At 40.5% G+C, this 18,926-nt stretch overlaps 1 protein-coding gene across 4 annotated transcripts in view; it reads right to left on the reverse strand.

Annotated features, from left to right (window-relative positions):
- Positions 1 to 18,926, reverse strand: part of APP (amyloid beta precursor protein) — a 192,010-nt gene that overhangs the window by 92,445 nt on the left and 80,639 nt on the right. For all 4 annotated transcript variants that reach the window (XM_016197637.2, XM_016197635.2, XM_016197634.2 and 1 more), the window contains exons 4-6: positions 18,026 to 18,138; positions 15,687 to 15,880; positions 3,089 to 3,288 (exon numbers count right to left, since the gene is read on the reverse strand). In XM_016197637.2, the coding sequence (XP_016053123.2) occupies positions 3,089 to 3,288; positions 15,687 to 15,880; positions 18,026 to 18,138 (507 nt within the window). The remainder of the gene's footprint in view (positions 1 to 3,088; positions 3,289 to 15,686; positions 15,881 to 18,025; positions 18,139 to 18,926) is intronic.

The following is an 18,926-nucleotide window of genomic DNA, read 5'->3' on the forward strand; positions in this document are numbered from 1 at the left end:
ACTCGTATTAGTAGCAATACGTTGGTAATGAAGAAACAATCTTCTTAGTAAGTATGGTTGTAAATCACATGTTCTCTCAGGCACTGAAACATTAACATTGAAGACTAGATTCTAAGTCTCTTTTCAGTATCTCTGCTTTGCAAGCCACTTCTGATTTTCATTCTCAGCACAGGAGCAGGCTACTTGTAATTAGAGCTTTATCTTGTTAGCCACCATCTATGGCTGGGCCTTTGCTCTTCATCAGGGAAGCACCATAACTCCCCTTCTACCAAAGAGGGAAGGAAAGGGGGCTTTGTGGAGGGAAAGGGCTCTGTGTAGCTGGCCCCCTCGATGCTACCGTCTAAAACTTGTGCTTCTTTATTGGCATTAGCTGGGAATACAGAGCACTGTCTGATACGGACACAGCACAGCATAACATGCCTCCCCTCTTAGGCCTCCTTTCAAGACCTCCTCAATGACCAGTTTTGTCCATTTCAGGGGTCTTAGATGGGGATGCATGAATTCCCACCGGACTCTTCTATAGCTGGTATTGAGAATCGGTACCTCTAAATGACCAGGCATTTGCTCTTAGAAGGCTGCCTTCATTCTCTTCTTGCCATCAACATTATTAACTTATCTTTTAAGGCTAATTTCTTTTTGTATCTCTACCCTGGAGATTTTTATAATAAATAAGTTCTCTTTTAATTGCCTTTGTCTTTCTATAGAAAATGCTATTTTATATATATATATATATATATCCTTCAATTTCTATCTTAATATCAAATAATGCTACATTTAGAGAACAGCTGAAGCAAAAAGAACTGGACTTACTTAGGACATAATAAGACCATATTATCGCACGAGGATTCTGTCTTGTCTGGAATACGAGCTTAAGTTTGTGTGGCATACTCTCATTGTACTGCGAGAGTTATGTCAATTCCTGTTCATCCAACACCCCCTTAACGGTAATATCATCAAAGCAAAATCTCGTCATTGTTTCTACCAGAAACATAGTAGGTCCTGAACTGACCACACTCTGTTAATGGCCATACTTGCTATGTACTTTCTGATGGCACCGTATAGGTTTTGCTACTCCTACCGCCTCTAAAGTACCTTGTAACAAAACCCACTGGTAGACCCACAACCAGCCCTTCCAATTCTACTTCAAATGCCCTCTCCTCCACAGACCTTTCTCTCATCCATTTATTACTCTTTGAAGTAGGCTCTGGGCCCATACTTTATGCAATGCAGATGACTGTGTTTCTTTGACTTATATTTTCTACTAGATTTTAACATCCGTAAAGGCCAGCTATCCTGTGTATTTTAACCAAATGATCCACTGAGCCTAGCAAATGGCTTAAACTAAACAGGGGCCCCAAAAGCTAATGCTGAATAAATGGACATTAATTATTATATAAATAGCTATCTTGATGGAGATCACAAGAACTTCAATCCTACTGCTGTTGTAGTTTGTCGTCACATGCCTTTTAGGTTTCAAAAAGAAAAGCCCTGAAAAATATCTTTCTCTACTAGGAAAATAGAAGCTAACAAGTCCATTTTGCCAGAGCTGCCACAGATAGTCCTACTGGGTGTATGAAAAATACCGTGGGAAAGGATTTGTGGGTATTTAAAAACAGCGGCTCAAAGTGTACACTTACTTACATGTATATCTACTTACATAAGCATTAATGAGCTAAATTGAATACAAAGTTGTCATTAAGTAAGGAATGAGAAATAATCCGTCTTGAATTATATCTTTCTTCTTTTAAAGAATATGCAATACTTAGAATGTTTTAGGCTATCTCTGAGAGTTCAACTCAGAATAATCTCAGTTTTAAAAGCTACAAATTAAAGAAATGCAGAACTTCACACACACTATGTTAAGTGAAAGAAGCCAGACACCAAAAGACCATGTGTAATCCCACTTATATTAAATATCTAGAAAAGGCAAATCTGTAGAGAAAGAAAGTAGATATTATTAGTTGCCTAGGGCTGGTGGTGAGAACAAGGATTAGTTATGAGTGGGTGTGAGGGATCTTACTGAGATGATGGAAATTTTCTAAGACTGAATTATGATGATGGTTGTACAATTTGGTAAATGTACTAAAGCCACTGAATTACATGCTTATATACTTAAAATGAGTGAATTTCATATGTAAATTGTACCTCAATAAAGTTATTAAAATGCAATGAAGGGAAGATACTACAGTGATCATTAGGAACCTCCTTGAGGCAGAGCAAATATCCCATTTTCAGCTCCAAAATATAACGAGAGCCAAAATAATTTTACCTTAATAAAAAACAAGAGGAAGACTTACAGTGTTGTAACATTTGTGGGTAGACATTAAAAATATTTGCAATACTTGAAACTCAATAAATGCCATCATATTCATCTGATCTAATTGTAGGACTATCTTTTACTACCTGTAAAACATATGAACACCCTTAAGACTTCACCAGATGCTACAATAACATTTGGTTGTTTACTGAAAACTCAATGCTTGCTTTTATTTCATTGAGAAAAAAGGGAAGTCTTTTATCTCATTCAGTTCACAACATTCCCATTAGGAGTATTCATTAAACAGAGAAAGAAAGTCAACTTCTCCAAGAAGGCACCGTCACTTCCCCCTTTTCTTCTTTAAAGAAATCTAATTGCAACTACTCACTCAACAAAGATTTATTGAAAATTTTCTCTGTGAGATACTAAGCAACATCCAGTCCTTCCTTGCCCTCAAGCTCATAGCCTAGGTGGTGAAAGAGGTAACAGACAATAGAGTGTAATACACACCCACTGCCAGGGCAATACCAAGGAGGTCACCTAATAACTAACAGCCTTTGTCAACACTTCGTTAGATGGGGTTTTGCAGAACAAGTTGGAATTTGCCAGGCAGCCTGCACATGGTACAGAATAGACTGCATCACCTGGTCGTCACATCTGTTGACATGAATTGGCAGGCTGCTCGTTAACCAAAGGGAGTTTAACAAGCATAAGACTTGTTCTGAATTTTATTTTTGGTTGGGAAGACAGCGGTAGGAGACTGGATAGAAATTTCAAACTTTACTAACAATGTTTTCCTTTTCCCCGAGAAAAGAAATCCCTGTGAATTACCTCGGACCACCTCTTCCACAGACTCCGTGGTGGTGGTGGTCGTGGCAGTGCTGGTGGTTCTCTCTGTGGCCTCTTCGTAGGGCTCCTCAGCACCTTCCTCTCCCTCCTCACCATCCTCAGCATCCTCACCGTCCTCAGCTTCTTCTTCTTCGGCATCGGCCACCCCCTCCTCCTCCGTGACTTCCACGACTCTGTCTTCGCTGGAGCAGGAAAGAAGTAAAGTGAGAGTCGTTTAAACAGATTTCAGCGAAGGAAAAACAAAAAAAGTCAATGACAGGAATTTGAGAAATCTGGAAGGGAACGTGGCGCTGAATTAAAAATGCACATGAGGCATGAAGCCAGCAGGTCAAAGTATGATCCCAACCACGTAGGTCTGCAAATGTTTCACCCTTGGCCACAGGTCTTCTCAGTTTACGCAGTTGCAGGAAGACGACACCATGATTCCCACTCTGACATTCTGGAAAAGGCAGAATGACGGAGATAGTAAAAATCAGTGGTTGCCAGGGGTTCAGGGTGAGAAGGGAGGGATGAAGAGGCAGAGCTCAGGGGATTTTTAGGGCAGTTTATGACTGTAAAATACTATTACCGGGACACACAGCATGAAAAGTGAGCTCTAATTGTAAACTATGAACTTTAGTTTACACTGATGTATCAAGAGTGGACCAAATATACTGCACGAATGCAAATGTTAACAATGGAGGAAATGATTTCCACAAGAAATAGGTGAGAAGAAGAGGAAGAGAACATTGGCGTTGCGCACCAGCTGGTATCAGCCTTCATCTGCTTAGAGGTAGACGAGGTGCAATCACTGATTTCTTGACTGCCTGAGTTCCTGCACAAAGTCTACTACTTGAAGCAACATCTCAAGCAAATCCTAAACTCAACAGTGGTGCTCAGATGTCCCCCATTTCACCCAGTCTACTTCTGCCTCATTTTTATTCTACAGAATCTCAATGTTGTACTACCTGAGAATAAAAATAACTGACGCATGCCATCAGCCAATGTACTGTGTGTGAGTTCTCATCTGTAGTCAATCAAATCGTAGGCACCAACGCTAGTTAGTTCTCCAAATGAAGTGGAAAATTCAGATAAAACCAGGGAGAAAATTAAGATGAAACCAGTATTCTTCTTAAGCCATGAAGGGTGCATGTGATCTTGAAGCATGAATGGAATGATAGGCAAGGAGGTGATCCTGGGTTAAGACAGCGATGTGCTTCCCGGTGGGAAGGGGAAAACACCACTCTGGGTACCCCCAGGAACTGCCCTCAACCTTCTCTGTTAAGACCTGAACGTTGCATAAAGCTCCAAACAGAACACACGCTTACAAAAACACCTGTGTTAAAGTGGTCGGCTTTCTGGGAGGTGTGTAGCCACGAACAGGAGTGGAATAGTTTATGCCTGTCTCCATCACCGCATCTGCCTGGGCAATTCACCGGCATAATACAAGGCACAGACACACATAATAGTTCAGCCGGCCGGGGGAATTAAATTACTAAGTCTAAGAGAACTCAGGTCCAGTCCTTATTACCACAGCATTGGTTTCTGGAATTAAATTTAGATGTCCATGAACCCAGTTATCTATTTGAACACTATTAAAACAGTAGCACACAGTTATGTTTTAACACCAAACACGCCAGCATGCCAACTGCCAAGTGGAGTTTTCAGAAACAGCAGGAAAGACAGAAAGGGGAGAAAAATACTTTTCTGCTTTCTCTTCAAGAGCTGGAAAGCCTGGTTCTGTGATGGGACTAAGGTGAGTCGGTTTTGGAAAGCTGCTCACAGGGCAAAAAATATGAGGAGGGGCCAGTTTATGGACATGCCAGGCTGGGCGTCACAAAGCAATTTCTTTATAAACGATCAAACCACTCACAATAAAATAATCCCTTGGGGACACAGTGGAATATTCCTATCACATTCCCACATTTTAGCATCTGTCAATTTCCAGCAGGCAGCCTTTACAGCTTTTAAATTCCAATCAAGAGAAACACTTCCAAAGGAGGAGGGAACTACCTAAAAATGCTGACCATCTCAGAAGTATCTGGGTTTAATAAGAAGGCTAAAGGGTCAAAGGGCTATCACTATGAGGAAATAAGTCAGGTAATAAAATTCTATGTGTCAGCATGGGAGACTTGAGATGGCGGAGGGATGCTATATCACAAAGACGACTCTCCTTGTGTTTCTAAATAAGGGCTGAGCTTGATAGAATCCCACATACGGTCACCTTCCCCGAAATTCCCTTTAGATGCAGGTTTTGATTCACATAACAGTTTTAATTGCTTTTGGGTTAAGTCATGCAAAACAAGTCACCATTTGCATTCTCTAAAAAAGCTGTCTCCTTTCAGTCTCTGGAAAGATTGACTTTTTTCCTTCCCCTTTGTAGAACAAAGGAGAGGAAATGCAGAGAGAAAGCTCTGATGCCCATGGTTTCCGTGAACTGGACAATCATGAGACCCAACGGTCTGCAGTGATGAGGGAGAGTGAAACAAAACAGCTGTCCGTTCCCCAAACGTAAGGACCAACCAAGGGAAACCAGGGGCCAAGTGTCAACAGGAAGATGCTCACTTATGTGTTGATCTAGAAAGGGGAGGAGTCAGCCAGAGTCGGGAGTAGAGAGAGAAAATAAAGCACTTTTTAAAAAAAGGTAAACAGTTCTTACTCTTTCTGCCCCAATTCTTATGTTTTTTCTCTATACATACATGCCTATGGAAACATTTAATTTATAACTTAGGCACAGTAAGAGATTAACAATAACCAATAATAAAATAGAACAATTATAACAATATACTGTAATAAAATGTGGTCTCTCTCTCAAAATATTGTCCTGTACTCACCCTTCTTGTGATGATGTGAGATGATACAATGCCTACGTGATGAAATGAAATGAGGTACTTAGAACGGTATGCAACTTAAGACTGATAAATTATTTCTGGAATTTTCCATTTAATATTTTTGGATGGTTTGACCACAGATAATGGGGTAGGAGTGTATTGCACTGGAAAGGATGAAGTGAAGTGCATGAATCCAGAGTGGACAGGATTGGTGGAAGAGACAATATGAGTCCCAGGTCCTCAGCTATACTTCCCACGGGAGGGTGTGGGCCATTACTGAGACAGAATAGCTTGAGAGAACCAAGGTGAGGGCAGGGATGGTGGGAATTAAGAACTCTCTTGTGAACATGTTAGGATTCAAGTGCCTATAAAACATCCAAGCAGAGTCAGGGCTGGAGAAATAAACCTTGGCCTACTTGACTTAAAACTGGGATTTCACGTCAAGGACAAGATTGCAGCAACCCTGGAGAAAGGGCTGGTAAGGGAAATGTCCAAAAGACGTAACCAGAGTCAGGAGTTTAAGGAACAAGAGTTAAAAAACAAAAATAAAACAGTGATGGCAGGATAGTTGAAAACAAAAAAACAAAAAACATCCAAAACTCTGTGAAAATGTACTGGAAAGACGGGATGAAAATAACAATGACAGAGAAGCTGCGTAAGAAAAAGGGTTGGTTTCTGAGAAATACCTAAAGATAATGGTTCCCAAGGGCTTAGTAACCTTAAGGTGCTTCATAGGGACATTTCTAGCCTATGAATGTTTGCATTCCTGAGCTCAGAGGCCATCTGGGCCTGTCTGCACTGGCACCGTAATTAGGCAGATAGACGTCATGAGGAAAATACTACCTAATACCAATGATGGAGCAAAAGCATATTCAATCCTATTTAAGAGTCATGGCTAAAGATCACAGATGTTCTAAATACTATAGTATTTGAGACAGAAAAGGAGCATACAGAGTCCATTTATCAATGTGTATGTATGCTGGGAAAGTCTGCTCCCAACTGTGAGGAACAGTTTTGCTAAGTGTATCTCAGCACTGATAGTGAGTTGTGCATGACGTTGGCCTCTAAGTGGACTAGGGACTTAGAGATGCCATAAAAGTGTGGTCTCAGCATCCTGTTCTTCCAATTTGTTCTAACCTCATTAAACTCCTTCAAATGCCATGTTGCTACCTTGTGACAACCTTGTAAACATTTTCATAAAACCAAATGCTCTTCCACATGTGTGTGACTCCATGGCTCCAGTTTTCCAATAATAGTAACTATAAAATTCTCCTGAGAACTACTGAGGCCAACCCATTAACACTCAAAAGGATATAGCAACACTTAAGAGGAAACAAATGAACAGCATGTTCTAGGAGGCTAAAGACAAACTTTAATATATCTTCCCTTACTTACTAGTAAAGTTTAAGATACCACGATTCTTCAAAACCTGTTTCTGAAATATAATTTGAATATAAACTTGAAGGTCTTTAGAGATATAGAAGTTGAAAAGTAGAATGACTTTACTGTTATTTGAATGCCTACTTGAGTTTCTGTGTAAAATATCCAAAAGAGCCCCAAACAATTAATTCCACATTAATTTTCCAATCCCAGGAAATCATATTTTCTAATATCTTTTGCTTCCCTAAAATAAAAAGAACTCCTACATACTTAAATTCAGAAGATAAGAAGATCATTAGCTGTTTACTATCAAAACCTATTTCAATAATGTTCTCAGCCTCATCTAGGACAGAAAGTGCTCCAGGAACCATTATCTATTATTATTGATTGTAATAATTACTAGGCATACAATACTTTTAAAAGACCTGATTAAAAAGAAACATGCTATAATAGCCATGATCATCAAACCAGAGGTGGGTGATTAGTCATTAAGCCAAAAGGAAGCTTTTCTATTTGACAGTTCGAGATAATGGGTGGGGGAGAGATTGGACTAAGGAGACACTGCTTATTAAAATTTTGCTGGGTTCTCTGTGATAAGTTCCTGCTATTAGTTTAGACTGAGAGAAGGAGACATCATGTCCTATAGCTTGACCTCCGATTTTAGGGCTCCTGGAAACCAACTTATATAAAACCAACTTCCAAATAAAGACCCAGCATGATGTTTATTCTTATCAAGTAAAGGATACCTCTTTGGGCATAATACGCTAATATGTGCATCTTGAGGCAAAGAAAAAATAAACCAGAAAAATAAATACATAACTTTAAGGGTCACCTTTACTTGTAACAATGGGGATTCCTATCCAAATTAAACTAGGGGTTTTCCAATAATCTCCAGATGTTGGTTCCGAGAAGGAATCTGTGTCTGGGGGTACTGCTGCCAGAAACCAGTTAAAATCATAAGGATCTGTGTTTCCTCCTTCTGCCACTATTTTTTTGTAATCTGGAAAATTTAGACAGTTTAATTAAAAGACATTAGGGGAATAAAGGGAGACATTTCATACGTCAATGGTGTCAAATTCTCAGCACTCAATAATCCAACCCTCCAAATATCTCTTACAAAGGAGTCATTCCCCAGGACTTCCCATTCAGCCATATCCTGTTACTGGGGCAGCCTGTGCCATTAGGTCCCTAAGCAAGCGCGGGGATCACGGCCACCGCCAGGTGTAGCTCAGATGGCAGCACTCCAACCCTGCAGTTCAAAGGCATCCCACTTCCAGCCATCACCTGCCTGGAAACCAAAATAAACCCCACTGGTTTGGCCGCACATCTGTAATCTGGTTAAGGCTATTAAAGTGTTTTGTTTTTCTTCTTGACATACATATGGTCCAAACTTATTAAATACAGAAACTCAGCATTTTTTTTATTAAAGTAGGCAGCCAGTTCCCTCAAGAGAAAATGCAAGCGTCTGCTACTCTCTTATTCATCATTTTCCAATTAGATTCCTCATTTAAGTACAAGAGTCGGGGATATAGTTACAGCCTCAACCATGCTGGGAGCTGCCAACCCGGCATCGTGACCGCTACTTCTCAAAGCTATAAGCTGTTTCATCAAATCTGACTCACACGACTCATCCACTGGCAATGACGGGAGGCTGTAATTTATCATCTGTACGATCCACTTTGCAATCCACCAAAGTTGTCCCCCTACCCCCACTGGAGCAGTTAATACCACTTACAATGCAAGTAGAAAAGAGCTGAAAGATTATCATATATTCAAAGAATTTTAACTCCAGAGATCCAAATAAGACAAAGTGAAATAACTCTTTCTCTAAAAAACAAACAAACAAACAACAACAAAAAAACACAAGCTCTCTCATAACTAATTTTAAAAAGACGAAAGTGTTGGCCCATTAATAGGCACATATTCTCACAACAGCCTGAGCTCAGGTGTGGCTATGTCTGCTTCTACATCCCAGGCTACCTGGAAGACTGTATCACTTATCATAAAACATGACTCAACCACAAGCTTTCACAGAGGACAAACAATGTATTTGTTAAATGCACCCTCAGTGCTACCAACTGGTGATTATTTCTGAGAAAAGTTCTTGGAGCACACAGCCCGTAGTTAACTGGGCTTTCAACTGTACCTAGCAGTGTGCCACTCACCAATCAAGCTTCAACTAGAGCTTTTTTATGCCGACTGCAATAGCGATCATGATCAAGGTTTCATCCCTTATGTTGAGCATCAGCTTGTGCGGGTCTCTGCTGAAGTTTCTGGGAGATGACTGGAAATGGGCTGGTTAAGCAACATGGAACCAACATGTACTATATTATCAGTAAAAGTCAAGCATTTTTCACTTCCCTCAAATATATTATGAATCATTCAATCAAAATTATTTATTGGACTGAGACTTTCTATACTCAAAGGTGAATGAATTGATCATTTTTAAAGTTATGATTTGTATGTGTTCTATGGGTGAAATTGAAGAAAGAGGGTTGGATGAGAGAAGTACAGATTATTAACTACATTTTGTTAATGGAGAATTAATGGAATAAGAATCTGCAGAAGGGTTCTACTGAATTTTACATTTGAAATACCTACAATTTTTTGCCTGGCTCAAGAAAAAAAATTAAACCCTCAAGTATAGATTCATCAGCACAAATCTATTCCTAATTTTGGAAAAGCCCAAATAAGACTCATCAAGCCATTCTACAAACAACTCACAGACGTTAAAAATCTGTGAACATTAAATGGGTTAACATATGCAAGGTGTTCAGAAAGTGGTTTGCACATATCAAGGCCACATAATATCTATAATTATTACTACTCATGCACAGAGAAGAGTATAAAAGGCAATAAAACCTAGTCAATATCTTCATGAAACTCACCATACAGAAGACCCTGAAAGATTAGGGTATGAAGAAGGGGCCACATTATTAAAAACAATTATGTCACCCAGTACAGGTTAGTATGCATTGACCAATAAATTCATCCACTGTTGCTACCTCACTGTAAATGGGCATAAGCATTATTGAGATATATTTTAAGTGATGTAAAAAGATACACATCTTTTAATCCCCAAATCCTACTTTTGGAAAGCTACCTTAAAGCAATTATTATGGAATACGGGAGGAAATCTGAATTCATTAAAGAATTCAAATACATGGCTTCACAAACGTAAAAAAAAGCAAAAAATGCCTGACAATGTTGACATGGATGAACAAACTTTGAAGAAACATACATAATTAAAAGTATTATAAGTTCATTTTTAAAGTCTTTAAAATATTATTTAAAAATAAAAATGTTTACATTTTAACCACAACTAAATAAAAACATATACATGCACAACAACACAAATAGAAACACTGAATTTACAATAAAGTTAAAATTATAGGTGATTTTCCCTGACTCAAAACCTTCTGAAAAATTATCATACTTTCAACATTTTCTAATTACATGTAATGGAAAAGTATTTCAAGTGGAGATAGTCTCCCATGCCAAATATTTCAAAATACCATCACTCTGTCCCAGAAAGTAGGGACAAATTGTATTTATTGTAGTCAAAATGGACAGCAGTACACTAATAAAAAGAAAAACATTTGACATAATGATCAGAATTAATGAAGTAACTGGGAGCAAATAAGAAGCTAGTACGAGCACATTTTGACGATGGAATGGTATTTTAATCTATAAATCAATAAATCACCAGGGTCGATGGGATACTGACCGAATTATTTCAAGCCAGAGACTGGATTTGTCAAAATCCTAACAAGAATATGGGAAACAAAGCAATGGCCTACCGAGCGGAATGTTCCAGACACATCCCCACCCTCAGGAAAGGAGATGCCGAGGAGCGCAGGAACCGCAGGCCCACCTCTCATCTCCCACCCAAGTGAAGAGACGCCTAAGGTCCTGCCACAGAGGCTTACACTACCTTGTGAGGAGCAAGAAATGCTGGATGTTCCAGCTGGGTTCGGAAGAGGAAGGCACTCGAGAACATTCATTGGCTACTGACATGCTCTACAGAATTTTGGAAGGCTGGCCTACGTTTTACAGACGACAGCAAAGCTCCTGACTGTGTCAACCATGACGAGCCCGGGGCTGCTCTCAGGAAGGGGCATGCCGACCACCTGACTGTCCTGGCGCCTAACAGCAGAGAGACAGGATGGTTTCCCGCTGGCAAAGGTGCCGACAGGGGTGCATTTATCTCCCCATTTGTTTAATCTGTACACAGAGGATATATGGGCTAGACTCAGAGGAAGGAGGAGTGAAAATGGGTGGAGGAAACACCATTAACTTAAGATACGCCGCTGACATCATCTTCCTGGCAGAAAATAGCAGTGATCTGAAATGGCCTCTTCTGATGAAAGTGCAAGAAGGGAGTGCAAAAGGAGGACTGAACTTGAACACCAAGAAGACAAAAGTCATGACCACCGAAGAAATACACAACTTTAATAACAACAATGGAGACACCGCTTACCTTGGTTCACTCGCCAATTCAAATGGAGACTGCAGCCAAGAAATCAAGAAAAGGTTGAGACTCAGAAGGGCAGCAATTGAAGAATTAGGAAAGATCACCACGAGCAAAGATGTGTCGATAGAGGCCAAGGCTAAGACCACCCACACCCTCATATTCCCAGTTACTATGTACGGAGGCGAAAGCTGGACAGTGAAGAAGGCTGATAAGAAAAAATTAATTCTTTTGAAACATGGTGTGAGAGGAGAGCTCCATGGATACTTTGGACCACCAAAAAGACAGATGACAATACTGAAGCTGTCCTACTTTAGGCACATCATGAGAAGGCAGGGCTCTTTGTAAAAGACAATGATGCTGGGAAAAATAGAAGGCAGTAGGAAAGAAAGATGGCCAAACATGAGATGGATTAATTCCATAAAAACTGCAGGTAGGAGTCTACAGGAGCTGAGCGGGGCTACTGAAGACAGGACACTGTGGACATCACTCATTCATAGGGTCACCAGGTTGGAGTCGGCTCATCAGCACACAAGACACACATGCGGTATGTTTGGAAGGCTTGTTTTGATCTCAAACATTCCCATCTGCACAAAAGCTCTATTCAAGATGCATATTCCTGGGGTGTTTGCTTTTCTGTCGTAGGAGGTCAGGGTGATCATAGGAGGTCAAAGCTTGCAATGGAAAATTTTTTAAAAAAGGAATACTTTCCCTAGCTTTCCAGCACTGAAGAAACTTCCAAACCGGTTTCTCAACCTTGGTTCCATTGGCATTTCTTTGTTGTGGGGCTGTCCCTTATATTGTGGGATGGTTAGCAATGTCCCTGGTCTCTACCCATCAAATACTAGGAGGAGACCCCACCCCCCATAGTGACAACTAAAAATGTCTGCAGACATTTCCAAAGGTCCCTTGGGCAGCAGGATCGCCTCCAGTGAGAACCATTGCTCTACACTGATGTTTATTTATTCATCTTTTAAATCACACAATGCCTGCCAAAAGCTAATGGAGTTGAGCTAGTCTCATGACTATAACTTGTACTTCCTGAAATTTTTGCCTACTGTTATTTTTTATTAAAGAGCTCCAATTTGACACTAAGGAACAAAAAAATGCTTGCTGGTATAAATAAGAAAGCCACTCTAAGAATGGACTTTTATCCTAAAGCTCCAATGGAGATGAATCTTACCTTCATGTATAATTCTAGTTTCATTTCACTCTATTTTATCTCACTTTTTGAAGCAATGAAAAGATATTCAAGTAGTTACTATAGTAAAGGGGATAGGGAGTTGTAATAAATATTCCAGAGGTCCTGACATTTTTCAACGTTTCGAGCTTTAGAGATTCGTGATGCAATTTCACTTAATTAATGCTTGTCTGGACTGATATTCCTTAGTAGCCTTTGCTTTAAAGCCAAGTTAGTTTAACCTTGAATTACCAGTTATGTCTGTGTATGCATTGATAGGAATGCCAGTTCAATTCAACCTTGCAGAAAATTAGGCCGAGGATCTTAATGATAAAGACACAGACTTCTCACAAGAAATGTAAATTCCTGATAAGAAGGACATATATTAACTCCTGGGATGCCATCAGGGTTCAGTGGACACAATTTTACCTTTTGAGCTCCATTTTGAACAGTTTCATCTACTTATACGGTTGACATTTCTGACTTTTATAAAAATTTTACTTTTTAAAAGTTGAATAAAACTCTATCTTTTAATTACCATCTCGGTCCAATGGAAATTTTTGTATACTTAAGGTTCTTTTTAGGCAACATTTTTCTATTTCGTCATTCCACAAGAATTATTTCATGGTTACTCATTAACTATTTCCAACTATGTTAAAGGAGACCAACTAATGTGACAACGAAAGTATAAAGGAATTGCCGAAGATGTAACAGAGAAGTTATCACAGTTTTATTACTGTGGTCCCAAAACAGTGCATCATCTTTCAAGAAAGTAGATAAGCCGCCTAGAGACTTTCACTGAATATAACTGAAAATCAAAGAAGTTTATTTTCCACATTGGCAAACAGGAGAAAATTGACGGGATATTTCACAATTATTAGACAAATCAGAAGATGGATGAAGTTGATCACATAAGTAAAACCTCAGACCATGAGTCTTCGGATGAGGGTATACTGAATGTATTTTCTCAAACATAGAAACTGAGCAATTATTTCTAACAAAAAACAAATACAGCCATAGGTGCTGGTCTGGTTTTTCTGGTACAATGAGGGGCAAGATGGTCACCAGAACAGGTTCAGTTGACTGGACCCAGTGAACATCGTAGGGCAGCGAACTTCACCTTTTTCATCTCATGGCACACAGAGTAATTATTAAAATTCTGCGGCACACCAAGAAATATATATTTTGCTGATCTGACAAAAAAACAGGTATAATTTTGATTCATTCCTACTGGGTGGCTATTGTTGTAATTTTTTATTTTTATTTGACAATCTAAGGGAAAACAGGTCAGGGCCCCTGACTAAAGAGTCAGATAATGCATGTTTTAAAGATTCCTGCGGCTCACTGTTATGTGGAAGGTGGTAAGTCATCAAACAGGGATAGTTAGGTGCCTCTAGTAACATTAACATCCCAGCTGAGGTCACAGCATGAATAAGAAATGGAATTAACTGATAGGGTTACAGGACCTGATACGTCAACCTTAGAAAACTCAGGAGGGAAGAGAGAAGCTATTTTTTCCCAGACAAAGAAGTCTGAGAAGAGTATGTTTACAAAATGTGAAGGTTACCAACGGGTCCAGATATTTGAAGAAATACATGGAAATGGTTAGCCATTGAGGCCCTCCTGCTTAGAAATGATTTTTAAAAGGGAAGACAAAGGACTAAAAGGCTTAATTAGGGAGGTGACTATGAGGAATGGATACAATTCAGTAGGACCTGATGGGTGTTTCAGGTTCAAGGTCAGAAGACCATGATCAGAGAGAAATCTCAAGGCTGGACACCCTACGGGTACAGTGTTTCTAAGGAACGACGGAGCCCATGGGGCGACTGTGGAGTAGACAGCAGAAATGCAATATAAATGAAGGTGGCTAGGAAGGAGCCGGCTAGCATTTCAGCTGGTTACCAACTTGGATGGTGACAAAGGTAAAGGCAGAAATAGGTAGAGTAACTATATGACCTAGTTTGTCCGGGTCCTTTAGTTTCTGGCTGTGGTTGTAGTGTCAAACTTGGCTTGGGGAATAAATTGTATAATTGCCCCAGTAGTAGGTAATACAGTCACTTATAAGAAAAAGGAAACAGTGTTAAAGAATAATATACGAGCGGCCTATAGTTTGGTGACCGTAACAGAGAGGACAGAGAGTGGTAGAGCCAGAGAGATGGATATCAAAGGTGCAGGCACTGAATGACAGTGACAAGTCAGGGAGGCTCGGGGCAGGACAGGAAGGCCTGTCGAGTCCCCTTCCAGGATGTGTCAGGGGTGCAGGAAAGAAGGGGCCACCGAGAGGGTCTCTTCCTAAGATGATGTTGGTGATGCTTTCCATTCGGGCCCTGATGTGGAAGTGGTGTAGGGGGAAAAGCTGAAGACAGAGTGAAATTCGTTCCCAATAAGAAGCAGGTTTTACGAGATATAAGAAAATGTGCTAAATGAAAAAGAGCACCTGGAAACAGTGTGTCGCTCTCAAGATAAAGCAAAAGGACCCATCTTTCGTTATAAAAGTCCTTGTATGCGAATGGTCATGAATGTCAGGTCACCAACATCGACTCAAAGGTACACGTACACACCTAGTTTTGCGTAATTTTTATGGCAACCGTGGAGCTTTCTTGGTTTACTCGCCGCTGTTTGGTTTGTTTACTACTCAGCTCAGTAATGGGAAGTCGTCCTGCATCCAAACAGACTCTGAACAAAGAAAACGGCCCAACAACTTCCATTTCACCTGTGGTTCCGGTGAGGCCTCCTTACCTCCCGTCCGCGTAGTCCGTATCGGCTCCACCCCACCAGACGTCCGAGTCATCCTCCTCGGCGTCGGCCAGGTCCACATTGTCACTGTCCTCGGCCAGCGGGCAGCACACAAACTCCACGCCCCGGAACTTGTCAATCCCGCAGGGCAGCAACATGCCGTACTCGTGCAGGTTGGTGCTCTTCTCACTGCAGGTCTAGGCAAGGCAGGGAGGGGACAGGGAGGGGACAGTGAGGGCGGCAGAGTCGATGTGTTTCTTTGTAAGAAAATCCTCAACACACAGCCCCCAAGAGCCAACCTCACAATGGGATGGACCGTTTGCTTTCTGAGTGGGTAGCAACGGTTTCTCTAGCTCAGGCTACTTTGGTATCCATACATTTTAACTTGGTCATTTCTTGAAGAAGGATAACTTGTTATACTATAGAAATGAAGAAAGACAATAGGGAGGAACCCAATTGGGAAATAAGGTCCCTGTAGGAGAAGCCTGCACTGGCGACCAGATAGCATCAGAGAACCAACGCTTTCTGGCTTCATTCGTGCATCAAGAAGTGACGACTCCTTGCAGTCCTCCAGCCTCACTCAACCTCCATTACAGACGAGCGCTTCACTCACTTAAATCTATCTTATTCCAGAAACTCTAACTCTTGGCTCACTTCCAGAATAACAATCCTGGGAGGAGAAGAGATTACTCTCCGCTATAAATCAGAAAACACAGTCATTAGACATCTCTCTCTCAGTATCTCTTTGCTTTCCTGGGATTTGCTCAAGTTGCACAAATCTAAGTTAACATGAAGCTTTGAAAGCATCTACTGCTAACAGAGGAAAGATTAATATTTCAACACATGTAGGAAGGTAAACAATGAAAATATTAAGAGTGCATTTTGACCTCATAGGAATTAGAGTCGTTTTTGTTTCTTAACAACAGGAAACAAAATTTGTGAAAACTCCAGAAGAAATGACAGATGAGGTTAGCTGATGGATAGCTGGGCTTTAAATTGTCTGCTTTGTTTTCTTAAGATCAACAAACTTCAAAACACATTTTTATATACAAAAAATTTTGCTTTACAGTAAATGAGGACATTATTAAAGGCAAAAGTAATGGTAAATCTTAAGTGGTGTTTTTTGCTGAACAGCTTTAAGGCTATGATCTAACGGTTAAACTGATGTAGATTAGAGCTTCTCAACCTCAGCACTACTGAAATTTTGGACCAGATAATTCTTGGGGAGGGGGGGTAGAAGGGAGAAGAGGCTGTCCTGTTCACAGAAGAATGTTTAGCAGACTCTGTGGCCTCTAGCCACCCAATACCAGTAGCACCACTCATTCCAATTGTGATAACCAAAAATGCCTCCAGACGTTGGCACATGTTCCTGGGGAGGGATGGGGAACAAAGCTGACCCCATTTGAGAACCACTGTCCTAGATAAAAGAGCCTAATTCTAGGGGGCTAATAATACCATACACACAAAAGTTACACTTACATAAATTATTGGAAAAAACTTCATAATGTTTCAAAAGAAAAAGACATTTTAAACGGGGTACAACTTATGCTAGAAGTGACATGTTATGCTAATTGACTCATGCCTTTAATCAGTTTTTCCAAAAGCAGGCATTAGCCAAGGCCAGGATTGGTGCCACGTACTCACCCACTATGGAAAAATGAAGGTGGTAACGTGGCCTGGTGAACACAAAACTGGACAGCTTAACTTAGAAACTGAATTCTAACTAGTTTTCATGTTGGTATTAGACAACCTATTTCCTGTTCTACTACTACATACCCCAATAAATAACAGAAAAGACTGTTATATCATTGAAACTTTGTATATGACAAAGAAAACAATAGGTAAACAAAAATAATTTGAAGAAGAGCTATATTTTAAGATCTAGAGAGTTTAAGATTATAGTTTCTAATTTATAAAATATGGCATAGATACATAATGAATGTAGAGGCCTTATTTTTGACTCTTTACAAATACTGATAGTTTATTTTTTAATAACAAAAACAGAACTTATTTATTAACACAGCTGTTGCCCTGAAATACTCTTTAAAATGTCATTACTCATGTCCCTAGGAAGACTTCATTTTAAGAGAAACAATGTGCCCCGGCCAGCATGGCTCAGCAGTTGAGCATCAACCCATGATCCAGGAGATCGCAGTTCGATTCCGGGTCAGGGCACATGCCCGGGTTGCGGGCTCGATCCCCAGTGGGTGGAGTGCAGGAGGCAACCGATCAATGGCTCATCATTGATGTTTCTCTCTCTCTCTCCCCCTCTCCCTTCCTCTCTCTGAAATCAATAAAGACATTAAAAAAAGAGAGAGAGAGAAAGAATGTATGGCTGGTACCTCTTTGGCGACGGTGTGCCAGTGAAGGTGGGTTTCGCAGACATCCATCCTCTCCTGGTGTAAGAATTTGCACTTGTCGGGGACAAGGAGGGCATCGCTTACAAACTCGCCAACTGCAAGAAAGGAGAACAGCTTCATGTCATTCTGTCTGCATCGCAGGGCTCTTAGCAGGGACAGGGTCAAGGAAGGGTGGGCTAAGAGAAGTCGGAGCAGTTAATCGGCATTTTGAATGATGAAGTAATCAGCCCAAGAAAGCTATTACCTTTGGAGTGGTGAGCCCTGTGTCCTTAGCAGCCCACTTCTTGGCCACCTCAACCTTGATGGTTAAAATACTTCCTACACGTTTTAAGTAAAATCTTCAATTAATAGGAATCTCTAAGTGAAACGTCAATCACAAAAAGAGCTGCCATTCCATTGCAACAAGGGTAAAAAAATACAAATTCACATTAGCTAGACAATCATTTCAACAGAATCAATCTAATTGCCCACCCCGCCTTCATGCCCAAGTTCCAGAAAGGAAGACGTAGGAATGAATTTCAAACAGGCAAGGAGCAGAGTCTCCCACGCTATGCAGCTCAAAGACGGGAATGTATTTTTTAGTTTCTTTCTGTTGCCTGTTCAAAAGTCAGATGAGGCCAGGAGGAAGGCAGAATTAAGAGTATAAAGAGCTCTGACTAAATCCAAAGGGACCATGAACCCAAGGCCCAGGGAGAAATGAGAGGGGAAAGGGTGCCTCAGTTTCCATCACTGTGCTATGCTCTATAGCCCAGAGCCAGCTCGGGAAGAGATGTCCACAGTACCAATAACTCTGGACTCTCTGCCCAGCAATGCCTTAAATACTTTGTGTGCATCGTCTCACAGCATTCTTGGAACCAGGCACTGGGGCAGCTACAGTGATCTC

The sequence above is a fragment of the Miniopterus natalensis genome, chromosome 6 (assembly GCF_054644295.1).
Source record: "Miniopterus natalensis isolate mMinNat1 chromosome 6, mMinNat1.hap1, whole genome shotgun sequence".
Taxonomy (NCBI): Eukaryota; Metazoa; Chordata; class Mammalia; order Chiroptera; family Miniopteridae; genus Miniopterus; species Miniopterus natalensis.